Genomic DNA, 14,660 nt, shown 5'->3' with positions numbered 1-14,660 from the left:
AGAAGAGTTGCTCCCTTTGGCAGCAACAAACTACTAGGTAAGCTTGGCAAGTCTTTCCAAACCACACCTTTATTTCGAGGAACCAGTTAAAGAAAGTCTGCTAATCATTACCTAACTTGGGAAACAAGCAACTCTGAATATATCCCCTTAACCACTATTCAAAATCAAAGGCAAGATGATCAACAGGAGCTAATAAATTAAAAAGATACACAAGGCCCAGCTAACAGCAGACAACAGAGACACTAACAAAGAGCAGAACTCTTAGGAAACTGATGGATGGACCATTAAAAGGAACCACTCAAGCATAACCCTGAAGATTTTCAGCCAGAAACTTGGTAATCCAAAAGAAGAAAATTAGGATGTTTGAGGAGTATTGTGATAATGTGAAAAAATTACCATTGGATGTTTTGAGGAAGCATTGAAGAAAAGGGAAGATGGGAGAAGAATGGTATAATGGGTGGGGAGGGGGGGAATAACACAGGCTGATTGTGTGCAAGCTGGCTGCTGGTCAGTATGCCTGTATGGCTGGACCCTGTGCCACTCTGTTGTAAACACTATTCTTACTAAACACTATTTCTAATGATTTCCTGTGTGAGTGTGCTCTCTATTCTCAGTATGTGCCTGTACCCATTTGTTCTGCTAACAAACTTCAAGTTGGACAAGCCAACAAGTTGGAAGAGACCAGCAACTGTTGAGATCCAAGGTCTAAGACAGAGACTAGTAAAAAGCCCAGGACACAGGTAATGGAAAGACTCCCAGGTCTTGGCAAAACACCCAGAACTATGTGTAAGCATGAGTGATAAGTGAGTGAGAGTACGCATACGTGCCACTACTGAACTTCAAACCTGGTTAGCCAGGAAGCAGGAACAGGGTAAGGCAATTTGTGCTGTTCATGTTTTGAGCACTGCTTGTGCTTATGTGGGTTCTTACAAAGTCACTGTCCTCCTGTGCTAATCAGGCTGTGGCCAGCTGTGTCTGTACAGGATGCAAGTGTGCAAGCATATCTTTGGAATGTGCACTCAGCCTTACTACTCTTTGGGCCTGGGAACAGCAAAAAGGAGTAGACTTGCATTTGGTGGATAAGAAGGAGTTCACTTGGTCCCACAGTCTTCTGTATTTGGCAAACCATAATAAACGCAGTAAAAACAAATCAGCAAATCCTACAAGGCCCCTGCAACTGATGTCAGGTAGTATGTATGCTGTTAAGAAATGAAAAAGTCAATCTGATTGAACGGTAGTTTTATAACAAGAAAAAAACATACAATCAAGTACTCGGGCAAACTATTGATCGACATACCTATAAGTTCTGCAATTGCACTGAAAGGCCAGGTGTGACTGGTAGAGTTGGTATGCAAGAACTTTGGACAAAGCTGAAATAAACCACAAACAATGGCATTAGTTTCCGTTTTTCAATGATATCAAGCCAGAAAACAGTATGTTAAATAAAGTAACATTAAATGAAGCTGTTTTGTACAACACTACCGAAAGGTGTATTTTACTTTACTTTTAGATACTGGCATACAACACCTTTTACAGGGAACATTAATACAGCTATTAAAGACAAAAGAGCAGTACAGAATTCGGCACAGTATCGTACTATATTCTGAGCATGGGTTATACTGTCATCCTGTCAAACTCTCTTCATCTCTACAGAAACGTAAGGAACTATTGCTATACTGATGCTAGAGGTTACAGAACCCATCAAAGCCTTAGTTCAAATCTAGAAACAGAAGCACACGCCCTCAAATGTTAAAAACATACAACTTAAACCATGAGTATTAAACTTCATCCAAAAAGCGAGCAGCACCTAATATACTCCATGGCTTACTGTCTGAGGTCATTGCTCCTTTTGCCCATATTGATCAAAATCACATGTCAGATTCTCTCAACTAGTGATTTGTGCTTTTAGCAATTCCATCTCATACATTTTATCCTCACTCACGGTAAGATGTAACCAGATGAATGTAGACACTACTAGGATTAGATGAGAACATGCAAATAAAGTACCTATTTATGAGACATCATCCTATAGATGTCAGCAACAAAAGTATTTTCAAGTAATTTATGAAAGCCTGGGTTCCTATATATTCACCTAGATCAAAAGACTAGGAAGACCAGAACTACATATCCATATAACTTAAGGATTTGTCAGTGCAATGTTTGGCAAAATTTAACTGCTGAAACTGATAGAGCTGCATTTGCATTACCACTGAGACTATCTGCAATTATACTTTTACAAGGCCTTTAACACAAAACCTCACTAACACAGTTATGCTGATGGCATAAAAAGCAGTATCTATGAGTACATAACGCTGGAAACAGTCCTCGTACAGTGCAGTTATATCAAAAAAACAATATAATCCACATTATTATATACATAAAACCAGTTGAGTAGTGTATATCCATACTTCAAAAATTTTACAGAACTACTACACTGACAAGCACTTTTATATCGTTAGTCAAGTCTAAATAAAAGCAAGCAACCATTTCAAGTCTCCAGGTTCATTTATCAGTGAAAAACGAGTAACGCTTTGAGCAAGTTCGAGAGTGGTGAGCCAGATACCAGAGAGGGAGTAAGGTGGCAGCAGCAGCCCTAGTTCAGATAAAAATAAATTGTCAAGAAACCTCCCCTTGATTCTGAGGTCATAAGAACACAGGACACAGTTTCTGACTGCAACTTAAACCTGCATTTTTCCATCAAGCTAGAGTACAAGTATGAATAGGCATCACATTCTTCATTGCCATCTGTGCTTTACAACTCCAATTTTATAAAATCTGGTAAATTGAGTCAAGCTAAGTCACTGTGCCCCTTTCAAATTCATAGCAGATACTTACAAATAATTTAGAATCCAAGAAGAAAATTACATCAAGCCTATTAATGGAAACCTCACATATTCCATGGCACACAGTTAAAAGGTTCTTTTGGTTTCTCCCTCTGCCATACAGTAACTCAGTGAATCTTAAGGCCTTTATCATTCTCTTCATTTCAACCTTTCACAGTGCTGGCAGCATTTGTTCCTTTGCTTCCTAAGTTCATGATCAAAATACACAAGAAACAACTGGGTGTTTTTTTCTGCCTGAAATCCCTCCTTGTTAAAACACAAACACTAACACTTAAGAAAAACCCCACCACACAGATGGGCATTCAAGCATTCAGCATCTGCTCAGCTCACTGCTAAACTATGTCTCTGTTGCTAGCCTGTGAAAAACTACAACCATACACACAGGTAGACTGGGACCTCTGGAGCTACTGCTGGCATTGTAACCTCAGTAATGCAGACTTGGCAAAAAGTCCTGACTCTAATTTTGATAAAGGCATGAACTCACAGTTGTGAGCCTCCCCTGATCACCAGACAATGCTGATGAAGGAAGGAACCTCAGCGTCACCCAACACTGACATAATCACAGATAAGTGTCCTTTTTTCTGCAAAACAAAGCATACACATGCAGAGCAAGAAAATCTCTTCAGGTGTTGCCTGTGTAAAGCAATGCTTCTCCATCCTTTATTTCACTGCTGCATACGAGTGATTAACTTTGAAAACAGCAACTTAAAGAAGCAGCATCTTCTAAAAACACCAGAATTATGCTGACCTTCTCTGGATCACTGTTTCAAGTGGTAAGGTTTTGAGACAGGCTGGAAGGTGGTTCACAGAATTGGGAACTTGTGAACAGATATATCAAATGAGAAGATATGCGTTGGAACATAGGGACTGTAACAAATTGGTCCTTGACTCTAACATCTGCCCCCACAGCAAGAGGCAAGCGAGTATCCCACAGGGTAGCTGACTGGAAAGTACTCAGAGAAGACAGCATCCTGCTCCTGTAAGGCACTGAAACAAGGGCACACAACAAAATCAGATTAAAACCCGGAGAATAGTGGTTTAAGGCCATTACCTTTTGCTTCAGAGCTTACCCAGCTGTCAGCAACAACTCATCACTTCCCAATGACCTCATCAGGGAATATTTAAGCCCATTTTGTCCCCTTACACTTCATTTCATCCAAGCACCGATTTAATTGGCTCATGAATAATTGAGGTTCACTAAGTACAGTAAGAAAGAGTTAGTCCCCTGGTGAACAGCCACTTTTGGCTACGTTAGCATGACTGTAGCTGAGACATCCAGTTGCTTTGTTCACTGGGCCTAATATATTTTGTTACTAAGTGGGTTTTGCTGAACGGTTTAATTTTTTCTCCTGAGACCAAGTGCAGCCAAATTCCTTTTGGAGATATGACCAAATCTCCCCCTCCTTCAGAGTACGTATTATAAGAAGACTAAACTGCATTAAGAGAAGCATCTCCTACAATTATGACCAGCAAATATTTAATAATAAAGCAGCTTATCCCTCCAAAATGACAAACAGCTTTGGGAATTCCAGTTTTCCAAGAAAAGCAGAACTCTTCCACCCCTTGCAGATCATAAGGCATGCACAAATTGAATTACCACTGAACAATCTGTCTTATCTTACAAAAGTATTGCACAACTTCTTGGGGAACAACCCCACTGCCATTTTCCTCCTCTTCCTCCCAGTTATGCTAGTCCAGTTACACGTCTGTCATGAACCACATCAGGGAGCTGATCCAAATTAACAACCGTTTTTAAAATCTTATTTTTAACCTGGATCACTTCCCTGATCTGTCTCATCATGCAACTGAGCAAAAATTGTACCAGAGCAACAGAAGGAGATAAATGCCAGTGTGGGATGAGTTACCAGGCCTGCTCATACTGCCTGTGTTGCTTATACATGCTTCTGAAACTCTTGGAAATATTTTGGTGAAACCCAACATATTTGCGAAGAACAGCTGCTGACAGAAGAGACTGTGACCATGTATCTGTATCAGTGCATTCTTTGTATCTGTAAGCGTTCAGCTTGTCAACGTGATTTCAACTTGAGAGTAATTTTAAACTCTGCAGTCTGAGTTGTGATAGGCAGGTTTTTTGCAAAGGCTGATTATTAATGCCGATGTATTTTTACCCTCAAGAAGGCTAATAATGCATTAAAATCAAAGGGAGACCTCCCTCCTTTTTTTTAAAAAAAACCCCCACTGTTATCTAAAGAAGGAAAACACTTCTCTAATAAAATATATCAAACTGTGGATTTCAAACACAAAAATTAAAGACCTGAAACGAAAGTGTAATTCTTGAACTTCAAGTAGATGACATTTATACCTAACCCCTACAATCATGGCAATTTATATTAAGGTAATTTAAGCAGTGCTGAGAATATATTAACATATATGTTTTTCACTCAAATGTTTAAGTTACTTGCTGTAACGATCCAGCTTCTTTCCACTATTCTATAAGTAAGGTTATGAACCAGCTGTTTGTAACTATAAGCGTGACTTAGATAGCTGAAATCAGAAAGGCTTAAAAAAATATCTGTATTTCCACAAACAAGGAAACGACCGATTAATTACCACAAAAGGACAGCAACTGAGGGCAATACTGTGACTGGAAAGCACAATGCAGCAATAGATTTAACTGCATGCACATTCATCACCCTTGTTAAAATGTAATTAGGCCTCTTGCAAATAGTAGCCAAGATTCTGAGTTACAAGTTTCCAATTAGAGGTCAGTACCTTATCAAATAACTCCATCACCACAACAGACTGTGAAATCCCCTTCCCCCACCAACCAACCCAACCCACCCACAGACAGTAACTTCCCCTCCCGCGCAGCCCGAGCCAAACTAGCTACTGCTTTCGTGCACAGATCGACGACGGGGAGCCCCCACGGCCCGCAACCCACCCCGCGGCCCCCCAGGGGCTCCTGCTCTTCCCGCCCCGCACGGCCAGCGGTACTCGCGGCTTCTCCCCTCAGGAGAGCGGCCAAGGCGCGGCGCGCCCAGGGCGGGCTAAGGGCCCTGCCGGGGACAGCACAAGACGAGAGAAAAGTCTGAGGCCAGGAAAGGGGTGCTGGTTTATTTTAGGTGAAGGGCTCCGGAGCCCGCCCCTCCCAACGCTCGGCCAACAACTTTTTTTACCCGCGGAGCGGCGAGGCGTCGCCCCCAACCCGGGCAGGCTCCGCTCCCCGCTTTCACCGAGGCAAAGCAACGAGCGGTTCAAGCGGCGGCGGCAGCGGCACGGCAGCTCCCTCCTCCCCTGCCCCCAGGCCGCTGCCTGCCCCTCAGCCGCCGCGGGCCTCGCACAGGCACCCCCGCTCCACTCCGCTGCCAGGCAGCGCCCACCCCGCGCCTCCCCCGCCGGTAGGGAGGGGAGCGGGGATGGTGGGACAGAGAGGGCGAACATCCCGTCAGGGGCTCCCCCCGCCGCCACTCACCGCGCTGAGGCGGATGCCGCCCTGTGTTTTCGCCGCCATCTTTTGTGCCGCAGCGAGCGCCGGAGCGGGGAGCGCGGAGCGCCCGTACTTCCGCCTCGCCCCCTCCCCGCGCGCTTCCGGCGCCAAGCGCGCCCGCTCCCGGGGAGGGGCGGGGCCTCGGCGTCCGGGCCACGCCCCCGGCGGCGGGCACGGGGAGGCGGAGACGCCCCCGCGGCGGGGCGTTGCTGCCACCGCCAGACGTGAAGGGGCGGCCCTGCCGGTCTCTAGGCAGGCCCCCGGGGGACAGGCAGCGCTTTCGTGGAGCTCGCTGCCGGGCCGCGGTATTTCCCAGCGCGGGTTCAGCAGGTGCCCGTGATTTTCCACACACGCCGTGTAAGCAAAACGTGAGCAGCTTCTGAGGTGCAGGGTGCAGCACACAGCGTCGCAGAGGACGTGCAGACCACGGGGGAGGGATGAAATCCGGAGAGCGGCTCTCACAAAGTCATTGAAACCGTGGGTCGGGGCAATCCCAAACACAAATACAGGCTGGGCAAAGAGTGGGTTGAGAGCAGCCCTGTGAGAAAGGACTTGAGGGTATTAGTGGATGGAAAACTGGCTAAGACCCAGCAGTGTGCACTCAGCCCAGAAAGCCAACTGTACCCTGGGCTGCATCAAGAGCAGTGTGGCCAGCAGGTGAGGGAGGGGCTTCTCCCCCTCTGCTCCGCTCTGGTGAGACCCCACCTGCAGCGCTGTGTCCAGCTCTGGGGCACCCAACATAAGAAGGACATGGACATGCTTGAGCGGGTCCAGAGGAGGCCACGAAGATGGTCAGGGGGCTGGAGCACCTCCCCTGTGAGCACAGGCTGAGAGTTGGGGTTGTTCAGCCTGGAGAAGGTTCTGGGGAGACCTGATAGTGGCCTTCCAGTACTTAAAGGGAGCTACAGGGAAAGTGGGGAGGGACTCTTTATCAGGGTGTGTAGGGATAGGACGAGGGGCATAGATTTAGATTAGATATAAGGAAGACTTTTTTTCCTGTGAGGGTGGTGAGACACTGGCACAGGTTGCCCAGAGAAGCTGTGGCTGCCCCCTCCCTGGCAGTGTTCAAGGCCAGGTTGGACGGGGCTTGGAGCAACCTGGTCTGGTGGAAGGTGTCCCTGCTCATGGCAGGGGGGTTGGAACTAGGTGATTGTTAAGGTCTGTGTGAGCCAACACAAGCAAGATACAGGAATAACCACATAACCACGGATGAAATGCAAAGAGTAAATTTATTCTCGTTACCTCATGACTTGGAGAATCCCTGCAGCAGCACCCGGGCAGAGGCATACAAAGCGGGGACACAGGCACTAGAGTTTGGTCCTTGCTAGCCAGGAAGAGGAGAAGAAAGAAAAGATCTGCTGCTTTCGCCTGTATATATCAGGGATTTTCACAGAAGTAGTTTTCCACTGTGCTTTAATCTTTCCCACAGCAGGCCAGGAATCTCAAGGATGTTTGATAAGGTACCTCTGAGTTTATCACAGGCCTAGGTTATCTAAACGTAGACATTCTACCCGTCAGCACACAAAGCTGAACACCAATTAGTATGATATATGTGGGTTTTGACATCCCAGCTGCAAGTTACTTCAGTGTTTACAATCCTCCTTGCCAATCTTCCGTTGTATTCCCACAAGGCCACTTCCAACCCAAACCATTCTATGATTCCGTGAAGCCATACTTCTCTCACTTTAGATGTTCAAGCTCAGTTGTATGGAATTTTTCTTCCTCCCAACTAAAAAGGCAGTACTTTCAGGGCATTTGTCCTGAACATAAAAGTATACAGACTGAAGTTTGGAAAGCTCTGGTACACAGAGGAAGCATTATGCAACAGCACTCCCTAACTTCCTGGGAAGAGGTGCTTTTTCCATACGGGGATCAGTGCCTGTCGGTCCATAAGTGATCCCCTGACACTGCAGCAGCAGCTCCCTCCATCTGTTCCATGTGGTTCTTCCTGACACACAAATCCAGAAAAGTTGTCTCAAGACCACAGAACTGGGATCTCAGGGTGGAAAGTTCAGGAATGCAAAAGATAGGGATGTAAGAGCTGGAGCAATAGGGGCTGGTGAGGGGGTTAGGGAGGTGGTGGCGCAGTTGTACCCTAGGCACGTGTAGGAGCTAGCACAGACTAGCATTGAGCTGCTACTGCTGGGATCCAAACTGAGGTCTATAGAGTTCTGTACGGAGCCCTCATCCATTGAAACTGAATTTGAGAGCTTTTACAGAATCAGGTAAAAATTAGTTTGTGAGTGAGCAGTAAAGGTAGTCTGAAAAGTTATAATTGCATGTTAAAAGCTATTTCAAAATAACATTTAATATCATTAGAAGAATTGTATTCAGATATAGTATTGAATACATTTAATCATTACTCAGTGCTCCGTATTTTAAGTTCTGCTGTTCTTTGGCAGTTGTCTTGGTTGCACCTACTATGTTTTTCCTTCAGGAAAATTAAATCCTTCTGAGTATTTAAATATGTCTCCCTCTGTGTATCATTCACTGTGACTATGCTATCTCAAAGCTGAAGTATCCAAAAGAGAAAACTAAGCTTGGTTATTTTGAAAACAAGCAAAGAACTATACAGTAAAGCAAAAGCATTTTCTCTCCTGTTCTTGATACTGAGTTCTAGGTAAAAGTTTGTCAGATTCATCTACAGTTAACTTACTCTGCTTTGGCAGTACCAGTGTTAGAGCAGTACAATCCTCCTTCATGTGGATTTAACAGCAGTAGCATAAGTAAAATGACTACAGTTAGCTCCATATAGAAAAGGAATAAAGTTACATGGCTAGAGATACCATCAGGCCTATGTAACTGTGCCCCTCCACCACCCAAGCAGGACTTTTTTTAGTTAGAGCCCTTTACCTCCTTATTCACATGCTATTTATAATGATAGATCTGCTTAGATACTAAATTTTAAAGAACTTTTTTCTTCTTAAGAATTAGATTCTGCTGCAGTGAAAGGATTCTGCAAGTCATAAATATCTGAGGCTATTTCAAGCAGCCATCTGCAGAACCACAGGACAAAGGTAAATGTATGAAGGCAGGAGTTAGAAGCAAGTAATATTTTTGTAGAAGATAAGATCATCTTAGAGACTCATACAGATCTAAGTTACTGATTTCTGTTTTTAAAGTTCACCACCACAGCTGAGGAGGAAGTGACTGATGTCCAATCCCCCACATATCTGATGTACAGGCAGCCAGAATGGGACATACCTTTTTTCAAGGGGAAGGATGACAAACCCCTCAATCTAAATAACTGGTTCACCACCTCCAGTTAGCGATAAACCTATGTGAAGACACAGGTTTGTAGCCTATGGGAGAATGTAAAACAAAAGGTTTGATGGCAAAAAGTTGTCTTAGATTTTAATAGCCTGTCTGACAGCATATCATCAGGATTTTAAGGGAAATACCCAAGGATGGAATGCAACCACCAGAAAATTGAAAGTAAAACTACCAAATCATCTTGAGTATTAGCAGCAATACTCTCTTTTAAAATTACTGAAGATATAATAGTAATGAACGCAAATATTTTAAAAATATCCTGTTTCAGTCTTCCAGTAACGCTTTAAAAGGATAACTTTTCACTTACGCTCATTCCAACAGCATTAGAGATCATTAATAAATTATATCAATACAAATAATTCTTAGTGACTACACAATATTACACTTCAGTCTATCACTTCCCTTAACTGTAAAAATGCAGAGAAGCTATTTAAGTTTAGCATAAGCCTCTTATAGTATTACATTCATAGAGCATTACAGTATTATCATAATAAAGCACATTTTTCAGTGTTTCACTATTTTAGTTTATAACGCAAAGATGAAAACTTCATATATCTGTAGGTAAAAACCACTGCAGAGTAGCCTTCCATGTTTGTCATGTGAGTTTTGAAAAAAATTAATCCTTGATCTTGCCAACCTGGTGACACTGAACCACACATTTTGTATGTCCTTTTTAATTAGCAAAAACGAGAGTGGTGAATTCCAGTACCCAGCACATTTACCTCAGCTGTGATTTTCCATAACTCAAGCACATACCAGTCTACAGGTATATCTTACAAAACCAATTTTTCTGGAGACAAAAGTGTTTAAAAAAAGCTCAGAAGAGACAAAACTTTTTACCATAAAAAATAAGATAAACCTCCCCTCCCAGACAAATTGGCATTGCAAATTCAGTCAGATAATCCACTAAATATGAAAATACAATGGAATCCATCTCCTCATTTAAAAAACATTATACTATGCCTTTTGTTGTATGTGTTGCTAGAATGGTGCTTAACCGCTGGCCATCAGAAGCCTCCTTCAGACATGCAGCTGTGCTGTTTGGTGGTAGAACTAATCCCTGTCTCCCACCTCCTGGGCAGTGGTAACAGTGATGTTCCGAAATAAGTTTCACCTTGAGCATTACTGTAGTCATGGTGCTGTGATGATCTCCCTACCTCTTTTAACACCTCGGAACAGTCAAATACATTCTTTTCTATAAAAAGTGTTCTTTAAAAAAAATAATTTTATTTTCATTTTAATTAGGCTGTTGGTATACAGTAATTTATATATTTACAGAATTATCTTTAGTCATAGTTCAGAAGTTGCAAAGTGACCTTCGTCTCTGAAAGAAGTTTTGTAATTAGAAAAACTGGATTAGAATATTTTTAGTCAATTAATTAAAATAAGAACACCTCAAGTAATGTAAATTACAAAATGTTAGTGCATAGGTTTGTCTTTTATGCATGTTTGTCTTTTATTTAGGAATCACTAATCCTGAAGAATGCTATTATAGTACAGAGTTGAAATTACAAACATGGTAAGTCTGCAGTTATTTGCACAATGCTAAGACTTATAAAATACATCTGTTTGAAATTCAGGTGATTTGTATAGAAGCTGGTAAGTTTTAGGAGAAGTTAAAGAAAAGAGAAGTAGAAGCAGGCTCTAACCTCAGGAAATGGCTTATATGCAAACTGACTGTACACTGACATGCAATATTAGCTTTCTTTTAAATTTACTTTTAGAACATAGCTCCAAAAGCAGTTTAAAATACTTGAGAAGTTACTGGATAAATGATACAGTTGCTACTTTCACCAAGTCAAAAATATTCTTCCTTTATTTACAAAATCTCTTTAATCCTTCACATTGAAAACAAGTAAAAGAATACAGTAACTATGATAAATTACCACTAAACTGTACTTTTTTGTTTCCCCCATGGGAACTGACGAATCCTGCTTTTTAACACCAACTCAGAAGCTTCGATTATTGAAGAGCACTCCACAACTGCAGGAAGAAAACCCAAAATGTAGTTTCAAAACTGGGGAAAAAAGAAGAGAATTTCAGTAAAGTTTTCCCTTTTTTTGCTATTTATTCACCACGAGCCAACTGTCTGACGTGTGGCTTAACTTTCCATGTTTTCAAGGAAGTCACATTCAACACTCTCTTCAAGCTGCTGCAAGATCTTTATGCCATTACTGCCAACATAGTCCACAGAGAGAGATGCAGAAGTATGTGAATTCTGGGATTCACTCCTGCTTGTTGTAAATGCACAACAGAGAGTCTTGAAGAAGGGCATAAGCTGGGTGATGCTAGATATAGAGTGGAAGTTCAAAAGAGGAAATTTGTGCTTCTTGGAAATTCCCTCCGTGTTGTTTGTTTCCTGTAAACAAACAAACAGGGATTTACTGAAGGTTTTGAATGAAGAAACAATGTTGTTATGGCTTGTCTGAACCCTGTACTACGCACTTTTTTCATACTAAGAGATCCACAGCCTACAACTGTATCACAATATATATGGTAGAGATGGTATACCGAGTTACTTCTATATTTGGATACAAGGTTCCATTAAATCAAAGTCTCACAAGTTCAGAAGACTGCAAATTTGAACTAGCCTTCAGAATTAGATATCAAACAATCTCTGATAAACACTAATGCCCCTATTTCCTTTTCTGGAAGAATTAATATGAAACCTTAATGGTAATTTAAAGCGCTATTATGGTAAACTTTTTTGACAAAGTACATGATGCTCTTTTTTATAAATACTGGTCCTGTCTGAGATAAATTGTTTTCACTGGATGATTGAGGGCAGATTTAAGGGAACAACAGGAAAACTGCCGGTTGTTCCCTCACACCCAAAAGCAATCTGACACCTTCAAGACATGTAGGTGAAAGCAGGCAGATAATTTCTAAAAGCCTCATGAATTTTATTAGAATATCTGAAAACCTCTTGCCTAACATACTTTCCTAAACAAGTGACTAGATATTAAGTTAATGGATTAAAAAAAAAAAAAAAAAAGTGAAGCATTCTTTTTTACCCCGTATTTCATCTTCAGCAGATCCATGATTCTTATAATGTGTGGTTTGCATTCCTGGTGATTTTCTACCAGATGAGAGGTCACAGTAGATGACTCTGTGTCCACCTCTGGGACAAACGCCCATTTGTACCTGAAACAAACGGATTACTTGATAACAAGACAGGCAGTAAAAATCCTTGTTTGGATCATACATAGTTTAGTAGAGCACTGGTTTGTTTACAGAAAGAGCTATCATATTTATGCTACTACCAGAGCCAAACTTAATGAACAAGGATGTTACTGTCATGTCAGTATTTAAATGCAACTGGCTCCAAAATAATCCTGAGTGTGTGCAAAAGGAAAACAAAGAACAATCTCCGTCTTCGTTTTCTTCAAGTTTTTCCAGGTTAGAGAACCTCCTAATGAGGATGGTGAAATCCTCCTACGCTGACAAATGCCCCTAATTACATTTGTCTAAGTATCAGCATTTGTACTTCTGATGGCAAAATTAAGTCTAGAAGAAAATTGATCCGGAATTACTTTAAAGGATAAGAATGGTAACAACCTGGAGAACAGGTAAGTAATTAGAGGACTTACATTTGAAACAACTGCATCCTGTCAGGTGGAAATGAAAGTGCTGTGTCCAAAAACTTACAAGCTGATAAATACAAGGACAACTCATTCTGCTGTATGTCTGATCCACTGCCATCACCTGAGACTTTCTGTTTGCTTATTTTGCTGTTGCTCCTGTGTTAGTTACAATTAAGAAACATACCATTAAAACATAAAACCACTAAATGTTTTTCATTCTCCAAAAGAGAAATGTACACATTTACACAAATGAGCATTTGAACTTATGCACAACAAAAACTATTTTTATTCTGCATGAGTACTATGATTAATATAAAAGGCTGTTAGAAGAAAAAGTAATCTAAAATATTTTTTTAAAATGGCAACATGTTAAAACATTCAAATGCTGACTTAGCACCTCTTCTATTTTTGTATGCAACTAATAAGTGATACTTACATTTTTTGAACATATTGCTATTTTAGCTATCCCACTGTCTCTTCCCTATCCCAGAGAATTAATTAATTAAATGAATAAAAAATTTGCAGATAGCGAACAAGCACAATCATTAACAGGTTTCCCAAGTTTTCTATCAGACAAATGGTAATTCTTACTTTGATGGTTCATCTTCTTCAGTTAAATCTTCTTCCAGCTGTAGAAATGTCTGAATCTTTAAAGAAATAAATTATTTATGGGATGCTGAAATGTTCATACAACTCAATCACAAAAAAGATATGCTCCACGTAGTATAAGGAACTTAATATGTAAGGACTCTTTATTTACTCTTACGACTTGCCACAAATTAGCAAATCACACAAGAGATTACAGTAACAACAAGAACAAAATTAATCAAAGTAATTCCTAATGACGCTGTTAATTCTTTTCCCAAATTATAAGCCTACTGCGAAACTACGCAAAAATTTCCTTTTTCAAACAAGGGGTGTATTTGGGAGGAAGAAAAAGGTGAAAAAGGGCAAAACACAAACTAATTCGTTTCAAATAACTACTTATTCCTTACCAATTCAGTTACCATAATTGGCCACAATGAGGTTAGATGCTGAGGAGAAATCCTTAACAAAAGAACCCTGAAGAACAGAAACATCTGTGCAGCAACTATAGAAGTCTGCCCAACACGGAGGTTCTCAGTCAATCGTTCTGAAATAAACATTACAAAGGCAAAAAAACTGACCAAACAAAAAAGAGTAGTATTTTCCTAAACATGTGTTGTTTGAGAAAATAAAATTGTAGAAGGTGGCAAAACAAAATTTGTGCTTTATCACCAGTTTTGGGTTGAGTCCCTTGCACTCTATTAACAAAACTGTGATTCAGAAAAAGTCTGAAAAGTAGACATGGTGATTTTATATTGGGCAAAATTTTGTCAAAACTGACATGTAAGGAGAACTACAACAGTCCAAGAGTGTCTGGAAGATTGCTACAAAATAATCATGTTTCCAGTTATATTTCCAGACCAAAGGCTTTGAAACCCAGATTCCTGTGTACCTCTTAATGAGATTATTTATTTGTTAGAATTCAGA

General features: G+C 41.2%; 2 protein-coding genes across 3 annotated transcripts in view; both read right to left on the bottom strand.

Annotated features, from left to right (window-relative positions):
• Positions 1–6,383, bottom strand: part of MORC3 (MORC family CW-type zinc finger 3) — a 30,927-nt gene extending 24,544 nt beyond the window's left edge. Inside the window, exons 1-2 of the mRNA XM_074903606.1 lie at positions 6,277–6,383; positions 1,298–1,370 (exon numbers count right to left, since the gene is read on the bottom strand). Coding sequence (XP_074759707.1) covers positions 1,298–1,370; positions 6,277–6,315 — 112 coding nt within the window. The 5' untranslated portion in view covers positions 6,316–6,383. The remainder of the gene's footprint in view (positions 1–1,297; positions 1,371–6,276) is intronic.
• A 3,895-nt stretch (positions 6,384–10,278) lies between these two features.
• The window catches only part of DOP1B (DOP1 leucine zipper like protein B), a 52,272-nt gene continuing 47,890 nt past the window's right edge, over positions 10,279–14,660 (bottom strand). For both annotated transcript variants that reach the window (XM_074903584.1, XM_074903594.1), the window contains exons 33-37: positions 14,144–14,280; positions 13,740–13,795; positions 13,155–13,304; positions 12,579–12,708; positions 10,279–11,923 (exon numbers count right to left, since the gene is read on the bottom strand). In XM_074903584.1, coding sequence (XP_074759685.1) covers positions 11,666–11,923; positions 12,579–12,708; positions 13,155–13,304; positions 13,740–13,795; positions 14,144–14,280 — 731 coding nt within the window. In that variant the 3' untranslated portion in view covers positions 10,279–11,665. The remainder of the gene's footprint in view (positions 11,924–12,578; positions 12,709–13,154; positions 13,305–13,739; positions 13,796–14,143; positions 14,281–14,660) is intronic.

The sequence above is a fragment of the Athene noctua genome, chromosome 1, assembly GCF_965140245.1.
Source record: "Athene noctua chromosome 1, bAthNoc1.hap1.1, whole genome shotgun sequence".
In the NCBI taxonomy this organism is placed as follows: domain Eukaryota; kingdom Metazoa; phylum Chordata; class Aves; order Strigiformes; family Strigidae; genus Athene; species Athene noctua.
Note: the sequence above shows the minus strand (reverse complement) of the source record. Positions and strands in the feature narration are given on the sequence as shown.